A 17,115-nucleotide genomic window follows, 5' to 3' on the forward strand; every position below is an offset into this window, starting at 1 on the left:
TCTGAAAGAACAAGCAATGTGACTGAATTCCTGACATGGCAATTTTATGCATTGTATCCTTCATATAGCAAATAATCAGAAGAGAAGAAATGATTTTATATATATATATATATAGTAACAGAAGAGTTATAACCATGGCTTTATGTCTTTTCAGTTCACATCTTTGCCCAGATCCCAAGTTGTACCTGAACTCTGCTTCTAGGCAAGTCAAAAGTCAGAACTCCAGTATAAATGGGAGCAGTAAGATTCAGGTTTTCATACCTGCATCCCACCCCAAACTTCTTGTCTATAGTTGGGGTTTGATCAATTTTAGGGAGCTGGATTTTGAATCCAGCATTTCTGATTTGCATAATTTTTTAATAATATTCTGGAGGCTAGCATGATTGTGGTTTATGTATTCAGCACAATGATCTGAGAAAGGTATCGTTTTATTTTAATGGAATAATTTGTTATACACTCACTATTTATATGCAATTGACACTTCAGTTATACCAATTCTCACTGTTATTTCCTGAGACTCCCATTTTCTGGATGTGTGTTGAAAGTCGGTGGACATTCTCAGAACTGCAAGTTACTTTTCCAGGACCAGGACTGAGCAGAGCATCACCTTAAGAGATGCCTCCAAATTCCCCAGCAGGAATGCTTCCTGTAGCAACTGTCTAGGAGGTGCCATAATATGATAACTTGCCTTTCTTTTAATTGATAGTTAATACCACAAAACTATAGGCTGTAGTTTAACAGTCTGAGACAATTTAATATTGCATAGGTTGTATTTGCTGCAGTGAATATATAGTCAAAAGTGTGTCCTAGAAAACACTCGGTATTTTGTGAAAGGGAAATGTAATAATCACCAGGGAGCAAAGAAAAATCAAAATGAAGGTTTGCAAGATATCCACACACTGAAAAGCATGAAATTTCACATGCCATGTGTGCAAACTATTCTAACTCTTTTCCTTAAAAATGCTCAGTGTTTGCTCTCCTCTCAGACTCAGCTAATTTCTATTTAATGTTCTTTTAAATCACAGGCAGCTTTCTGTTAGGGTTTCAGTGAGCATTAAACCTATATTTTACATCTGCTTTAGCTGGACATACCTGCACCGCCTGAAAGAAATGTAATATACCCAGGAGACAAGTATAATTAGCTTCAAGTCAGCAGAGGGGACATCCTAGTTCTGAGTCAGAGCATTTATTGGAATGTAGACTCAGATTGCAGCGGTGGCTCTAGCTATGGGAATCACAATTCTCTGCAATGGGCTATTGCCAGTCCTGCACACTATCTGTAGAGGGTTTCTATGATGCACAGGGCTTAATCTAGCTCACTTTCCCTTGAGGAAAAAGAGTGTTTTCAGAATGGTACTAGACTAGTAAGGACCATAAGTCTTCTATGTACGGGCTGGGTTTTATAAGAAAAAGGGCCATTGGCACAAACAATGTGATTTAGATGCCAAGTTCTCCAAGCTTCATGGTCATTATTTGGTCAAGCCTATGCGGTGCAGCAGTTTGAATTTCTGTGTTGTATTGTTCCCCAATGCCATCACCCTACTACAAACGCTACCATGTTCTTTGAATACAAGCAGCCAACAGCTAGATTTTTTCTCCCAAGGAATTAAAGGACTAATTAACATGTGCAAGCATCCACACTACCCTTTGGACATTTGGAGACCCTGCACTAATAGAGCCTTGGAAGGCTAACCCACTCCTTCACATAACTCCTAGAAATCAGAACAGAATAGCCAACTACCTGACAAATCTGAAAGCATCATCAGCCATCCAGTTTTCAAACAGTAATGAAATAACCATTGCTTCAGTTGCCCTCAGTCTTTTCCAAGCCAGCTGGCATTGTGCTACAGGGAAATTACACATTCATTTTGATTATTTATTCTCATCTGCACTTTGTATTTCCACCCCCCTCCCTGGATTTAGCAATCATTACTGTTAATAAGGGCTAGACCAGTGAGTGCTGAGAGGCCAACCCAAAGGCCAAAAATGTTAATGGAAGACCTTTATATTTTGAATCAAAATCACACTGTCACACCCAGACAACTTCAGTGAAAGCTATGCACTTAGCTCCTATGTCATTCCAGCAGGAGATGTACATGTGCATCTGCAGATGTTTTATGGAGACCGTATGGCTGCAAAACAATACTTAGTGAAGTTTATCAACATGGGGAGATAGTATCTCAATGCACAGGAAAGGTTAATGGTAGCTGCATACCTCAGATTAAATTTAAGTTACTACCAAATTTGATGGTGACACTTCTGAATCCACAGGTTCCTACAATCAGCAATTCATTGATGATCAGTGATACAGACAAGTGGAGACTTTAAAAGCTTCTTAAGGGGTTGCACGACCAATTCTTGCTAATTTTAATTTGAACTAGACATCCAAAACCTGTTGCCAAGGGAAATAGAGGGGGAGGCCTTAAAAATTACAGACCTAACAAATAAATAAATAAATCAGATACTAGAATTCAGCAATTTTGTTCTCACATCTGATTTTACAACAATGGTTGACTGTTCTGGAAATTGGTTAAACAATATGTATGGAGAGAGAAAACTGTGGCAAAAGCCCACAGTTTAGATCCTGCAAGAGATAAATGAAATGTACTCAGCGGATGATCCTTAGCTGAACACAAGCTGCAGGGTAAAACATAAGCTTCAATCAACTCTTGCAAATAATTTGAGCCCAATGCCATAAGTGCCTTAAATTAAATCCCTCTCAACAGGAGCCAATCTAAATCATTAAACATATGTCATGTAGAGAGCTATAATCACTAGAAGTGTCGTCTACACAGCATTTAATTTACATAGAAAATGTATTGCGGTTGTTAATTTGACCATTTTTCAATGTTCAGTATCTCACAGAAAACATATATAGTTAGAAGCAATGCTTGCTTTGTCACCAAGCAAAACCCACATGTGCACATAATTCTGTTACCCAGTTTGTTGTGACATATATAACTGTGAAAGAAAGCTTTCCTGCCCCTCTTGTTTGAGATCTCTGGTATGATTTATTACTGCCTTTAGAATTTCATAAAGTTTTGGGCCAGGCAGGCTCATTAGAGGATCCACACCTATCTTCCATCATAAACAAGGAGCAGAATTTCGTCCCCTTACCTCCAAAATGAGACCAATAACTTCTGTGTGACAGTGGCACGTCTTTCAGAAAGGCAGTCAGGGTAGATTTGAATAAATGACAACCTGTCAAAGAGTAGCATTCTGGCTTATGGTCTTTAAAACTGTCTCTGTTTTTTAAAATCATACAGCACTTGACCAAGTGTCACATCCTTGGGGAAAAAAAACCCTCCCTCTGCCTGTATGAACTCATGTCATATGAAACTTTCCCCAATCTATGGTCACCCAGGTCTTTGGAGACTTGTCCATCCCCAGGTGGCACGTAAGCTGGCGATGTTCCAGGTTTGCAAGTTAGGGAGAGTAGTAAGTGGAGACATCCCTCCGTTCACTACACTTCCTACACCAAGTGCATCTTTGAGTACAATAATCAACAAGCCTGACTCGCTTGTTAACTATAGTGTATGTTGGAAGTAAGTCATCTGGGACAGTGAACAGAGGTAGCCTGAGAAACTGCAGTGACACTGAGATCAGAGTCATGCCCAGCAGGCACCAGCATTTTGTAGGTACAAAACAGCAAATCAAAACATGAAGGGAAGAAAGGATGTAAACCTAAGCAGCCACTTTTCCATATCTGCACCATCCTGCAAGTATTTTAATAGCCGGGTTTCACTGTAATAGCTTATTTCTTGACTTACTGAAAAGAATATGATAATACTAAAGAATGTGCATATGGGGTTAAATACTAATTTTGTTGAATAAAGGGGAAAAAGTTACATTCACATCAGGGGGACAAAAATGACATACTTTGAGAGAAATGGTATGTTGTTTCTTCCTACTGCTGCCTGAAACTGAAGAGTTTATATGATATTCTGCAGGACAAGGATGCCTCACTTCAGAAGTCCCTTTAGTCAGGCCCTGTTTTATACCCTGCTTTCCTCAAGCTCTGTCATATTCCCCTCAGAAGGTCTTCTTAAGTGGCACAGGACATCTGAAAAATTTAGTCCAATATTTCTTTTAGAATTGTAGTTCATGCTTAACAAGAGCTGGTGGAGTTGCTCAGGCAGTTCTGTTTCTCCAATTTCAACAGCTGCACAACACAGCAACTTCAGCAACCTGAAACAATCTCCATCCTCTTGTTATGGTAATCGAGCCTCAGGTTTTGAATGTGTCGACAGGAGAAGCTCAATTTAAGTTCTGTTTGATTTTCAGGGGAAGACTAGGCTTGGTGTCACTTTGAAACAGACTAAATATATAGCTTCCAAAAAATATAAGCCCATTCAAATGTAGAAAATGTCAAGAAAATTCAAATTAACCCAATGTATAGGAAGTTTTAGACGCAGACAGGAAAAGTGAGTCACTGAGCAAGGAAAATAAATCTTGTCTCTCCTGAGCTGAAGCTTTAATTTTATTTTATTTTGAAAGTTAAGTTTTTCTCTCCTGATTGATGGCGACACATGTAATGGATTTCAAGCCATACTTTATGCACTGTACTAATGATAAGTAATTACAGTTTCCTCTTCACAGCAAGGTTATTTTATGGACTTTTGATAGAAATTTCTGACAATGAAGCTATGAGGCTAAAAAATCCCCTCATAATACCTAGTAGCCTCAGCTTTTACATGTCAAAAATCTGAGGAATGACTTAATAACTCAGATATTCACCTGTTGGAGCCCAGAGATGCTGTATGCAGTTTTTCAGAGAATTGTCTTTTTCTTTATTTTATATTTCTTATTCATTTAATATTTTGCCACAGCTTTAACCCATTTGTAAAATTTTCCACAACCAAATTTTCCTGCCCCTTTTAAAAAAAAGTACACATCTGACTTTCCTATCAATAACTATGGTAATTACAACTAAGTATAACTATAAGAAATCATAGAATCATAGAATAGTTAGAGGTGGAAGGGACTTTAAAGATTATCTAGTTCCAACCCCCCTGCCACGGGCAAGGATACCTGGTTGCTCAAAGCCCCACCCAGCCTGGCTTTGAGCACTTCCAGGGATGGGGCATCCACAACTTCATTGGGCAACCTATTCCAGTTCCTCACCACCCTTACACTAAAGAATTTCATCCTAATATCTAATCTAAATCTCCCCTCTTTCACTTTAAAACCATTACCTCTCATCCCATTACTACACTACCTCATAAAGAGTCCCTCTCCATCTTTCCAGTAGGTCCCCTTTAGGTACTGGAAGGCTGCTATAAGGTCTCTCTGGAGCCTTCCCTTCTCCAGGCTGAACAACCGCAACTCTCTCACCCTGTCTTCATAGGAGAGGAGTTTCATCCCTTTGATCATTTTTGTGGTCCTACTCTGGACCCGCTCAGAGAGGTCCATGTCTTTCCTGTGTTAGGGCCCCCAGAGCTGGATGCAGGTGGGATCTCACCAGAGTGGAGTAGAGGGGCAGAATCACCTCCCTTGACTTACTGCCATGCTTCTCTTGAAGCAGCCCAGAATATCGTTGGCTTTCTGTGCTCGAAGTGCACATTGCTGGCTCTCATCAACCAACATCTCCAAGTCCTCCTCAGGACTCCTCTCAATCCATTCTCTGCTCAGCCTGTATTTGTGCTTGAGATTGCCCTGACCCACATGCAGGACCTTGCACTTGGCCTGGCTGAACTTCATAAAGTTCACACAGGCCTACTTCTTAAGCCTGTCAAGGTCCCTCTGGATGACATCCCTTCCCTCCAGCGTGTTGAGCACTCCACACAGCTTGGTGTTGTTGGCAAACTTTCTGAGCGTGCACTCAATCCCACTGTCCATGTCTTCAACAAAGGTGTTGAATATCACTGGTCCGAGGACTGACCCCTGCGGAATACCACTCGTCACTGTTTGCCACTCAGACATCAGGCCGTTGACCACAACTCTTTAAGTGTGGCCATCCAACCAATTCATTATCCACTGAGTGGTCCATCTATCAAATCCACGCCTCTCAGTTTAGAAGCAAGGACATCGTGTGGGGTGGTGTCAAATGTCTTGCAGAAGTCCAGGTAGATGATGTCAATTTTTCTTCCCTTATCCACCAACACTGTAACACCATTGTAGAAGGCCACCAAATTTGTCAGGCACGCTTTGCCCTGAGTGAAACCATGTTGGCTGTCACCAACCTCCTCTTTTTCCATGTGCCTTAGAATAGTTTCCAGGAGGATCTGCTCCATGATCTTGCTGGGCACAGAGCTGAGACTGACTGACCTGTAATTCCCTGGGTCATCCATTTTTTTCTTTTTAAAAATGGGAAAATAAAAATAAGTCTAATATCTATAAAAACTAACATCTCTAACTAGAGTTAATAATTCCTGATTAAGCTGTTTGAGGGTTTAGCCACGAAGAGATGAAGTATCTAATGCCTTCTAAGTCCTATAAGAATTTTTATTGCAAAATTTGGGCTTGATCCATGGCTCAGAGAGGTCAATGGAAAGACTTGGGCTTCAGTCACATTGATTGCCTATAACAGTTAAGGCTAAATCAGGAAAAACAATATAGGAAGAATGTAGTCCTGCAGATACAGAATGTTGGATGAAACAACCAGAGAGATCTAAAATCTAAAAGTGTATTTTCAGTGCAGCACAATTTTAAGTGTCCATTGTGCAAATGTGCAACTGCTAACATACTCATTGCACATAACAAGCAAATCTTTTCAAGAATGTAAAATTTGCATACATATGACATCTTTGTACAGGAAATGGATTATAGCCAGTGCACTTTGCACATCTTCCTGTTGTTTGAGCCAAATCACTGCTACTGAAATCTCTTCTAATGCAAGAACAGACGATGTATCCTTTGCAGTAAAAATCCAAGGAGCATTGTGTACACTCATGCTACCATAATTTCATTTGCAACCAAATATAAACAAGGACACATTTTGAATTTTCACTTAATGCTGATAAGCAGGGATGTTTGCACATTTGATGATTTCTTTTTGTTTTTAAGACTTTTACTAATCTTTCACAGACCCCACTCAGACAAATCACATCTGTCGCCATGTAGCTCTTGCAACACAGAAAAAAGTGCTATCTGCAAAAACACTTTGGAGAAGAAAAATAGATGTAGCTACTGTAGGCTTTTCTACTAAGTTTTATACTGAATTCATCCCTGGGAATCGCACAGTTAAATCCCAGCACTGGAATGCCTCAATCTGAGTATCATTGCTGGTGAAAAACATTTCTATGTGTGCATCAGGTATAAACGTTAAACATTTCATGTTTGGGTTTCATCTGGTAATAACATGGGTGGCTCAGGTATCCTAAAATTTGCTTACACAGCATGACAGTGGCTTATCTAAAATCGCAGAATCAGAATCGTTTAGGTTAGAAAAGACCTTTAAGATCATCGAGTCCAACTGTTAATCTAGCACTGCCAAGTCCACCACTGAATTATGTGCTTAAGCACTATATCTAGATGTCTTTTAAATAACTCCAGGGACTTTACCACATCCCTGGGCAGCCTGTTCCAATGTTTGATAACCCTTTCAATAAAGAAATTTTTCTTAATTTCCAATCTAAGCATCCCCTGGTGCAACTTGAGGCCATTTCCTCTTGTCCTATCGCTTGTTACTTGGGAGAAGAGACTGACCCCCACTTCAGTACAACCGCCTTTCAGGTAGTTGTAAAGAGTGATAAGGTCTCCCCTTACCCTCCTTTTCTTCAGGCTAAATAACCCCAGTTCCTCAGCTGCTACTCATAAGACTTGTTCTCCAGACCTCTCACCGGCTTTGTTGTCCTTCTCTGAAAAGGCTCCAGCACCTCAATGTCTTTCTTGTAGTAAGGGGCCCAAAACTGGACACAGTACTTGAGGTGTGGCCTCACCAGTGCTGAGTCCAGGGGTACGATCACTTCCCCAGTCCTGCTGGCCATGCTGTTCTTGATACAGGCCAGGATGCTGTTGGCTGCCTTGGTCACCTGGGCTCACAACTGGGCTCATTTTCAGCTGGCTGTTGACCACCACCCCCAGGTCCTTTTCTGTCAGGCAGCTCTCCAGCCACTCTTCCCCAAGCCTGTAGCACAGCACGGGGTTGCTGTGACCCAAATGTAGACAACACTTACACAGGTTATGAATGATTTGAATAGGAGCCTCTCAAGTCACCAGATTCACATACAAATGGAAAGGTTGGTTCCAAAGAACCTCTAGCGATATTCAGCATTAATAAAAGTGATAGCACAACCTGGAAAGTTTCCCCAAAGCAATAATTTCTGGACTTAAGGGTCTTATATCCCTTTTAACTTAGACGCCATAGGAATGGCATAGGAATTGTGCATAGGAATTTCAACATCATATGCTTCTCCATCAGAAGGTTTAACACAAGTTGGAATTTTGTTTCCTCTGTACATTCTAAGCATTTTCAAATCAGTCTTGCTGATAAATATGGGGTTTTGAAGAATATATGTTCTTTTGTGGGGAAAGAAAAAAGTATTACAAGAAAACAGTGTTCCTATAGTTGTTTGGGTTCCAAATTTCTATTGAAGTTGCATGATTTAACACTTCATGTCAAGTTGTGATTAGGTGCAGATGCATTCTGTTTACACTTGTTACTTTAACATTTGCAAATGTAGATGCGAATAAGATATTTTTCAGACACAAATGGCCCTCAGTAGATTGAGGAATAGAAATGTTCCAGATTGATAATTACCAAGAAAGCTTTAAATTGCAGGCACCTCAAGTAAGTGTCTTTTCAAGAGCCAACCATCATTATTATAAAGAAATATGGCAACTCAAAGTGCAGGTGCTGATTAAACATTCCTTGTAAGAGTGGATCAGTTGCAAAATCTGCAGTCCCCCACCCTTAAAAGTATAATCTTAGATGAGCCTACTTAGACATTATACTTTCCAAGACTGAAAATCCCAGTATTTTTCTTTAAAACACCTGCTATATGCTGAGTCTGCAATATAAATAATACCTTGTTTAGAAAAATGTCAGCTCATTTTCTATGTGCTCATTTTTGATACTTGAAGATTTAAGGATGAAACTACAGTAATGCTAGTAAGAGAGGGACAGAATAATCCAGTGGGATGGAAGAAAATACATTTCTATAAAGTTTAAAGAATAATAGGTAAATCCTTAGCAAACTCTGCCCATTTCCTGTGTGTGTGTGAGTGAAGTACCCTATCCCAATGGTGTGCTTGAAGTTTTAGGAGAATCAAAACAATTGATCCAGTGGGAAACCTGGTAAAATTTGTATTTATATCCTGCCTCTATACCAGTAAAAGATGAAGGGAGAGGGGAGATTATTTATTTTAATGAAAATTTGTTGAATCATGTACATATTTTTTTAAGTTTCTGTGTTTAAGCTTCAGGTTTATACTTCCTTAATTACATACCTGACATGAGCTGAGTGGCTTGTGGCACTCTTACCTGCATTTTGTCACTCTTTCTAGAAGTCTGTGAGTCTTTCTGTCACATTGCAACAGGCTCAGCTGCGCAGAAGAGCAGTAATAGAGGCTTGCAAAAATCTTCTACTGGGTTAGCTGCGGCATGAACATACTGTATTCACAAAGGGGCTATGTGGGGTGCTGGTCCTTAGCTTTTTTTTTTGTCAGAGGAGCTCAAAGGCTTTTTCCACAGAATAATCTTTTCCTAATAGAGACGTTATATAGTTCCCTGGTAAGCCAAGACGAGCTCAGCAAGCAATATGTCAGGCTGGCTATGTTTTATTAATGCACGTCTTCTGGGTTCTGAGCATCTACCTTTATCTAATACCTATAAAACATAGCTGATGCTCCCCTTTGCTGAGATGTTACAAGAAATGCCATCATTTCAGTCTGATGAGGACTGAAGCACACTTGGCTCAGTGGTCTCTTCCAGTAACAGCCAGCAGAGGAAGGTGCCAAGAAGTTCCCAAGTGTTGTCTCTGGTGTACTTTTGAAGCTGAATCAGGAAGATGTCCGATTCAATTGCTCGGTGTTAAGAGTACAGGCATGTTGCCTCATACAGGAGAGAGGCACTGGAAGACCACACAGGTGCTGGGCTCAACTTTGTCACGAAGATTTTTATTATGCTTTTCACAGAAACAGGTCCATACTGTCACCATTTTGTTGACAAAGTTTTTTGGGCTATAGGCTGGCATTTCCTGGTGAGACTGGAGAGAAGGTGCACGTATCTCAGACCACTGACCGAGCCCCTGGGCTATTGTCTGCCCTGTGCGACACAAGTATCTCATGTTGCCATAACAAGCCCAAAAAAAAAGTACGGGAGGTCTTATTTTCCCCTCCAGAACTGGAGCAGGTTTCATGTTTTCTGGCTAATTCTACCCCACTGACTGCATTTACTGCTGTACCAGTGGGGCAGAGACTCCAGCTGTGAGCTGAGACTTTGGCAGGGTTAGTGAAGAGCCCAGGGGAGCTCCAGCCACCATGGGAGAACGAAGGCTGGTGACAGTCAAAGGTAAAGTCCTCTCTATTTTAGCTGAATAATTTTAAGATTTTCCTCCAGATTGAGAGGACCAACTTCAGATTGAGAGGAATCTACCATGAACTATTGCTGTGTTTAGAAGGAAAGCAAATTCAAAATTCACTATTACTGCATGCACAGTGTGTGATAGCAAAAGCTAATGTAATATTTGCATCCTTAATGTTTAAATTCTTGATTAGGATTATACTTTTTTGCATGCTTAAAAATGCAAAGTGTCCATAGTAAGTTATAAATGAAGATCTCTGCTGTATCTTGCTAGCTGTGGGCTTCTTGGCATCCTCCATGTCAATAATTTTTTGGATTGATAGATAGCGCTGCCTTTAGGGGAATTCTAACGTCTGGATTTCAGAAAGAAAACAGCCATTGACTCAAGTTAGAGTTTAAAATGTTCCCCCTACCAACTTTGACCTCCCTCTGCCACCACCTCCTTTCTGGAAAGGATGTACTTTTGGGTAGTCTGTGATCTGAGTTTATCCATGCTTTTTCAGGATAAGCCCAGATTTCTTCAGCTTTAATAAAGACCTTATGTTCCTAAGCATCTTACAGATAATAGTGCTTAATGGGCACTCACAAAGAGTATATAATTTTGAAAGATATAACCCCGGTGTTTATGCATAAAAATACTGTTTACTGAATAACACACATTGCAAAGTATAGTCTAGGATTTTGTAATGTCTTTCTATTTCTGTCTAACAGCTTGAGAATAATGGCTAATCCTCAAGTAGTTTCATTGCATATGCAAACTCACAATTGCTTTAAAGTAAGGCTCTGTTCTCACACCTCAGGGTTGCTCTCCAGAGTAACCTTTTCAGGACTTCAGTTGAATGAATTTGTACATCTTTCTGTGGGTCATCTGCTGTTACAGTGCAGAAAATAAGTAAAAGGTTACACATACTGTATTGATTGCTACTTTCTGGAAAGTGTAATATCTTGTAACCACTGCAAGGGAAAGTGGTAAAGCACTTTTTGCACAGATAAACCTCCTGTTTTAACCAGGTGCCTACATAAAGGCAGGTGGTGAAACCCCTCTGAATTAGATTTTCCTTGCTATTCTTTTAGACAGGGTCTCTACTGCTCTGTTCGGTTCAAGGTTTCCTCAAGTGTAAGGTACAATTACTATGTACCTGCAACAAATCTTAGTACATTTTTTAAGCAATCCAAAACTTTTGAGGTGAAACCAGATATAATCAGTAAATAAAACTTCCTGCAAGTTCCACAGCTCAATGCCATCAGTCTTTTAGTCTTCATTCAATGAGCTTGCTTTCCATTCTCCTTGTCTACTTTTTAGTTCTGTGAAATCCTTTTCCCTTCCTTTATTCTTTAATATAGACATTGTTTTTATTCTGTGATCATTCCTTCCTCTCTACTTTTGTGTTGCCTTTCCATCCCTTTCCATTTTCAGAAGCACCTTTTAGTCCAGCACATGTTCAGTAATTAATATGTCAAGATGTCTTGATGTCTCAGAGGGAAATCCTCTGATTCAGACGGATATGTAGGAAAAACATATCTGTGAAGTAGTGCTCTAAAAAATTTAAAAAGACACCAGAAAGTAAGTTTCTCTTCCAGTGGGGCTATTTAAGTTGTTACAGCATAGTGGGAGAAATGCTCAACCGTGAGAGAATTTGATCAAAAACTATTGAAATCAGTAGAAACATTTATCTCCTTCAATAAACTCTTATTTCTTCTGAACAAAATGGTGGGGAGGGAAATATAAATGCCTGTTACTTTGTAGTTGGGAGCCTTGAAAAGGGGGAATGAAATCACTGTTTTTGCAGAGTCCTGGAGTGTTTTTGCCATACAAGTGGTAAATCAGGATGATTTACAGCAAAAAAGGTGGGAATTACAACTACACAGCTGCAGCCAATCCATGATTAACAAAGACCTTCACCAAGATCATCTCATTAACTAAAATAATGGCTTTATTACTTTACAATCCTATTCACACTGAGCCAAAAATGTTCACCTGAAGCGCTTAGGGCAGGAGCTGTGTTGGGCGAGGGCTTCCTCGCTGTGCTGCAGGGAAGGATGGCATCTCACCACAGCTCTGCCCTGCTTCGCTGGGTTACTGGAGAGCTCTGGAGAGAGAAGCTCCATTCATACCACACATCCTGATTAAAATATGGTTCTATTGAAGGAGGAGGCTTGATGTGCCATGTACTTCTGCAAAGAACAGTATATAAATCATGCTCTGCAAAGCAGGCCAGGTCATATGTGCAGGCACAGGCCAAAACTCTGTGTGTGCTGCTATAGCCAGTGCCCTGCTTCTGGGCAAAACATCTCACACAAAAGCTAACCCTGGTCTCTGCAAGGTTTATCTGCCTAATTCTAGCTTCAAGAAGAGAAGGGGAAAAAAATCTTATTCCCTTCTCCTTCCTGCATGGCCAGAAATAGCATCTGATGGGACTCAGCGTTGCATGTGTAACTGGGTAATTAGAACCAATTTTCTCCTTCTCCTGTCTTTGTCTTGTTTGAAATTAATGGGCAATGCACGGATAGCTAGTTTGCCCAAGTAGGTATAGTTAAGTGGAGGGAAGAGCAGCAAAGAGTATAAATAACATACGCATTATGCTGCATTTTCAGTACCTCCTGACTAGCCTCTGCATCAAGTGAAAACAATAAAGGCAACAAGACAATACTTTTTTAATTTTTATTAGATAGATTTCCACCTCTAAAATGATCATTTAATTTCCGGCTAGTACTGCCACTGTATTGCAAGAGATACCTAAATCAGGTCAACCATTTTTTTCCTTGTTAAAAAAAAAAAAATAAAAAGTTCATTACTTAGAAATTCTATAACATGAATCATGGTGATTGAGCCTTTGGGAAATATCTGCAAACTCACAAGCCGAACTCAAATAAATCCCACTGGAAAAGGCAGATCTTTGTATCTTAATAAGCTCAAATTTTTATATATGTGCATATACACATACATATTTTTATCCCTCTGCTTTCTGCAGGATAAAAGCATCACTGAATGCAGTACCTTGCTAGAGTGCATATAATTATAAAACCCTAGCCCTGTCTCTCATAGAGAAGGTTTTGGACAGAGAAGTGCTTTAACATTTTCTATTTAAGATCCTTTCCTTCTGTTTTGTACTCTTCTTCTCAGTCTTTGACTCTGCCTTGTTAGTTATGTAACTAAGTTATGTAGGGAGTTATGTATTCAGACCCAGTGGAAGGGGTTGCAGCTCTTCAGCAGTCGCAGAACTTGCACCTGTCTGCACGAGGGCTGAAACCAACATGTGATTTCTGCCAGTTTCATCGCTGTGTAATTAAGCACTAACCATGTTGCATGAAAATAACAGAAAGGCTGACTCCCTGTGAGAGTTCAGTCTAAATCAAGCAAATTCTGAACCAGACTGCAAAGCCTGACAAAGTGTACCTAACCTCTTGTTAAAGCTGAGAGCAAAATCTTCACAGAAGTGATTGGGATACGATCACGTCCTAAACCCGTGCCCAGAGGTGAATTTTAGATGTGCAGTTTTGAACCTTGGAGATACTCAATTTGTCAAATATTCCATGACCTTTCTAAAAACAAATCTAATCTTCAAAAAAACCAATCCTCACATTTGCTGAATTTGACAGTTGAGTTGCTCCCCCATCCCTCTTTCTTTGTCAGGTTTCAGGTCGTGAACTTGTCCCAGGCTTCAGCTTCCCAGTCCTACCACAAAGGAAAATGTAACCATCACCCCAACCCACCAAAGCCAGCCCTGCTCTGAATTATTGTGTTTGGTTCCAAATTTCTTGCAGTCTGGAGAAGCTTGCAATCTACAGAGACAGCAGAGCAAACAAATGTAGATCTGGGAATAAGGGAGGCAGGAAATTCAGGTGAGCATCAGAACAAGATACTTGCCTTTCTATGCTCACTGTCTCATCTTTTATTTTAGATTCAGATGGCTGAAAACAATAAAGGTAGAGTGTAGAAAGAGCAAGGATGTGGGCTTCAAGTTTTGTTTGAAGTGCATCCTAAAAGGAGGAACCCACAGATGGATGATGAGTTACGGAGAGAAAATGATCCATACCTGGGATCTGGCATAGGCAATGAAATGGCAGTGACATTTGGCAGGGTATAGCAATGAGGAATAAAATCAAAGGCATGCTGGACAGGAACCAGACTGGGTGAATGCAGAGACGGTGAATGCTGAGGTAAGAAGAGGGGCTTGAAAAAGGGTGGGAATAGGCTGAAACAGAGCACAATGTATGGAAAGTTTCCAAAACAGCTTTTGAACAGATTGAAGAGGGAGTGATGGTAGGAAAGTCACTCAAGCTCTCAGCTTCACTGTCTGTAAAATGAGGGTGATAATAGCTGCCTAACTCAGAGGTCCCTGTTGCAAGGCAAAATTCACCCATGCAAAGAATGTTAATGTGTTCAGTTTGCATTCTGTGAGCCAAATGCAAAACCCATGCATCTAATTCCACAAAAACCTAGGGGAGTAAAACCACTTCGATCTGGATTTGTAAATGTAAAATGCAATTACTGTTTGCTATAGGATTGTGATCATTAATGATTCTTCCTGAGAAACATTTTTTTTTTTAAACACACTCACGGAACAGAGTAGTTTATAGGTCATGTGTAAATTAGAGTTAATAGCCAATTTCTGGACTAATCTTACACAGTCAGTGAGCTAACTTTAAAAAGAAAGATGCTGTTAAACTGTCTGCTAAAGGTAAGCCTCTAAGTAATAACTCATTTGATTATTCTTTCCTAGTAAGATGAATGCCCAGACTTAGCTCTGTAACGAGTGCACTTGCACTGGCTCCCAGTCAGGCACCTTATGGCACAGGAGAATGTCCCCTGCTAAGAGGCAAGGGTGCAAAAAAAATGCTTGGAGGGGGTTTCCAGTAGCAAGTGCTTTCACTCCAAGTGGCACACTCTAACTGTGTAAGTGGGCATAATCTGGAGAAAAAAATAATTTCATAAGCACTGTTTCTCTCCGCCCTGTTCCTTCCGGAGCCAGCAGCTCTACCCCTACCAGTCTGCCAGCCCCACTAAGCTTCGTTAAGTGTCTGTGAGTCCATACCTGTGACAGAAAGCAAGGGCAAACTGCATGCTAATTTGGCTTTATGACTCTCCTACACTAACTTGGCATCACCAACAGCTCCTCTTTCGGGAAACCAGTGGCACATAGCTGCACAGTCATTAGGATTTTAACTCTCATTTCTCTTCAGTGACTGACAGGTGGGTTTTAATGAGGTCTCATGGACCTCCTGGCATTCAGATGGTGCTGAGAAAAGGAAAGGAGGCTTCTCAAAGCATAAATCCCCCCTAGGACATAGATATTCAGATGTTTCTGGAAATCCTGCTAGTGAATCACCTGCACATCATGGCACTGAATTGCCTTTGAAAGCCGTCAGTGGCTCAAAGCTTCAGGGATGGAACAATGTCACCCAGTGAGCCCTGTGCTTCCACAATGCTTTTTCAGTTTGTCGTCCTGTGCAAAAAACACCTCCCCAGGAGGATGAGACTATGAAACTAGGATATCCTTTGAGCATGAAAAGGAAACCTGGACACCTATTTTGTTGAAGTAAAATTTCATCCTTAACCGGAAAGAACTGTAAACCATAGAAAGTCCCTCTTTTCCTAGTGAAGGGAAAAATACCCGTGTCTGCATGAGGAAAATCTTGGTTGTTCATCTTAACTATATTTTGCCTCTACCATTCTTCTTAGTCTGCATGTTTTAAAATTTCAAATGTTTTTTACTGCATGGTCAGCATGTTTGTTTTCAAACAGCATTCTTCTGAAGTGTAGAACCGGAATAAGAACATAAACAACATATGGCTTTCAGTTTTTTTTACGCCTCCTGTTTCTCACTTTAATTTCTGTCAGAATATCAAAATACTTGGTGTTAATATTAATGCAGTTACTCCTGGAGTCATATACATATATGAATAGCTGTCTTTAAGTTGCTGGGACTGCTGGCTATAGGAAAGAGGTGGTATGTTGGGGGATAAAAATCTGGCAGCAAATAAAAATCTGAGCAATATAGCTTTTAAATCTCATTGTGTATGGCTTGACTTATGGTCCTTCAATACTGTATCCACTATTCAGGAACAATTTTCTCTGTTTTAACAGTACAAGCAAATGACTTCCCTACACTGCCAGTTTTTTTCAGTGGTCAAAAGTAGAGAGAATGATGTTAGTGATAAAGAATATCATTAAAATATGTTGGGAGGACAGTTCAATAGTGGATACACAGTGATGCCTGGTTTGAAAGTGAGATTGACTGCTGGTCCGGTGCGTAAGCACGGACACAGACCTGCCGTAGAGTTGACTCACACAGACACCAGTGAGCTGGAGAGACTTTTAACGTACTCAATTGGGATATATGAAATTTATCCACAAAGTTAATGAACATGAGAATGTCTCAGAGCAAGATCTACATCTGAAAAATAACTGCTTATTTTTGGCATGTCTATGGTGACCACTGGGTCTCAGGTTGACTTAAGAGCAGAACATGTTTTTTCTCGTTCGGTCTCCTTTAGGTGTCAGAAGGAAATACAGGCCACCCTCAAAAATCTTGGCATTTTCACACCTCTCTTTTGCAGGCTACCAGTGCTGCCTTTCTCTGTAAGACTATCTCCATTTCATCTGGCTTTCTGTAGTATTTTAATAGGAAATAGCAAATAACAAAAAA

At 40.3% G+C, this 17,115-nt stretch overlaps 1 protein-coding gene across 1 annotated transcript in view; it reads left to right on the forward strand.

Moving 5' to 3' along the window:
• Positions 1–10,422: 10,422 nt before the first annotated feature.
• GRIK1 (glutamate receptor, ionotropic, kainate 1) overlaps positions 10,423–17,115 on the forward strand; it is a 91,855-nt gene continuing 85,162 nt past the window's right edge. Inside the window, exon 1 of the mRNA XM_014938003.1 lies at positions 10,423–10,453. Within this exon, the coding sequence (XP_014793489.1) occupies positions 10,423–10,453 (31 nt within the window). The remainder of the gene's footprint in view (positions 10,454–17,115) is intronic.

The sequence above is a fragment of the Calidris pugnax genome, unplaced genomic scaffold (genome assembly GCF_001431845.1).
Source record: "Calidris pugnax isolate Ruff unplaced genomic scaffold, ASM143184v1 scaffold25, whole genome shotgun sequence".
Lineage (NCBI taxonomy): Eukaryota > Metazoa > Chordata > Aves > Charadriiformes > Scolopacidae > Calidris > Calidris pugnax.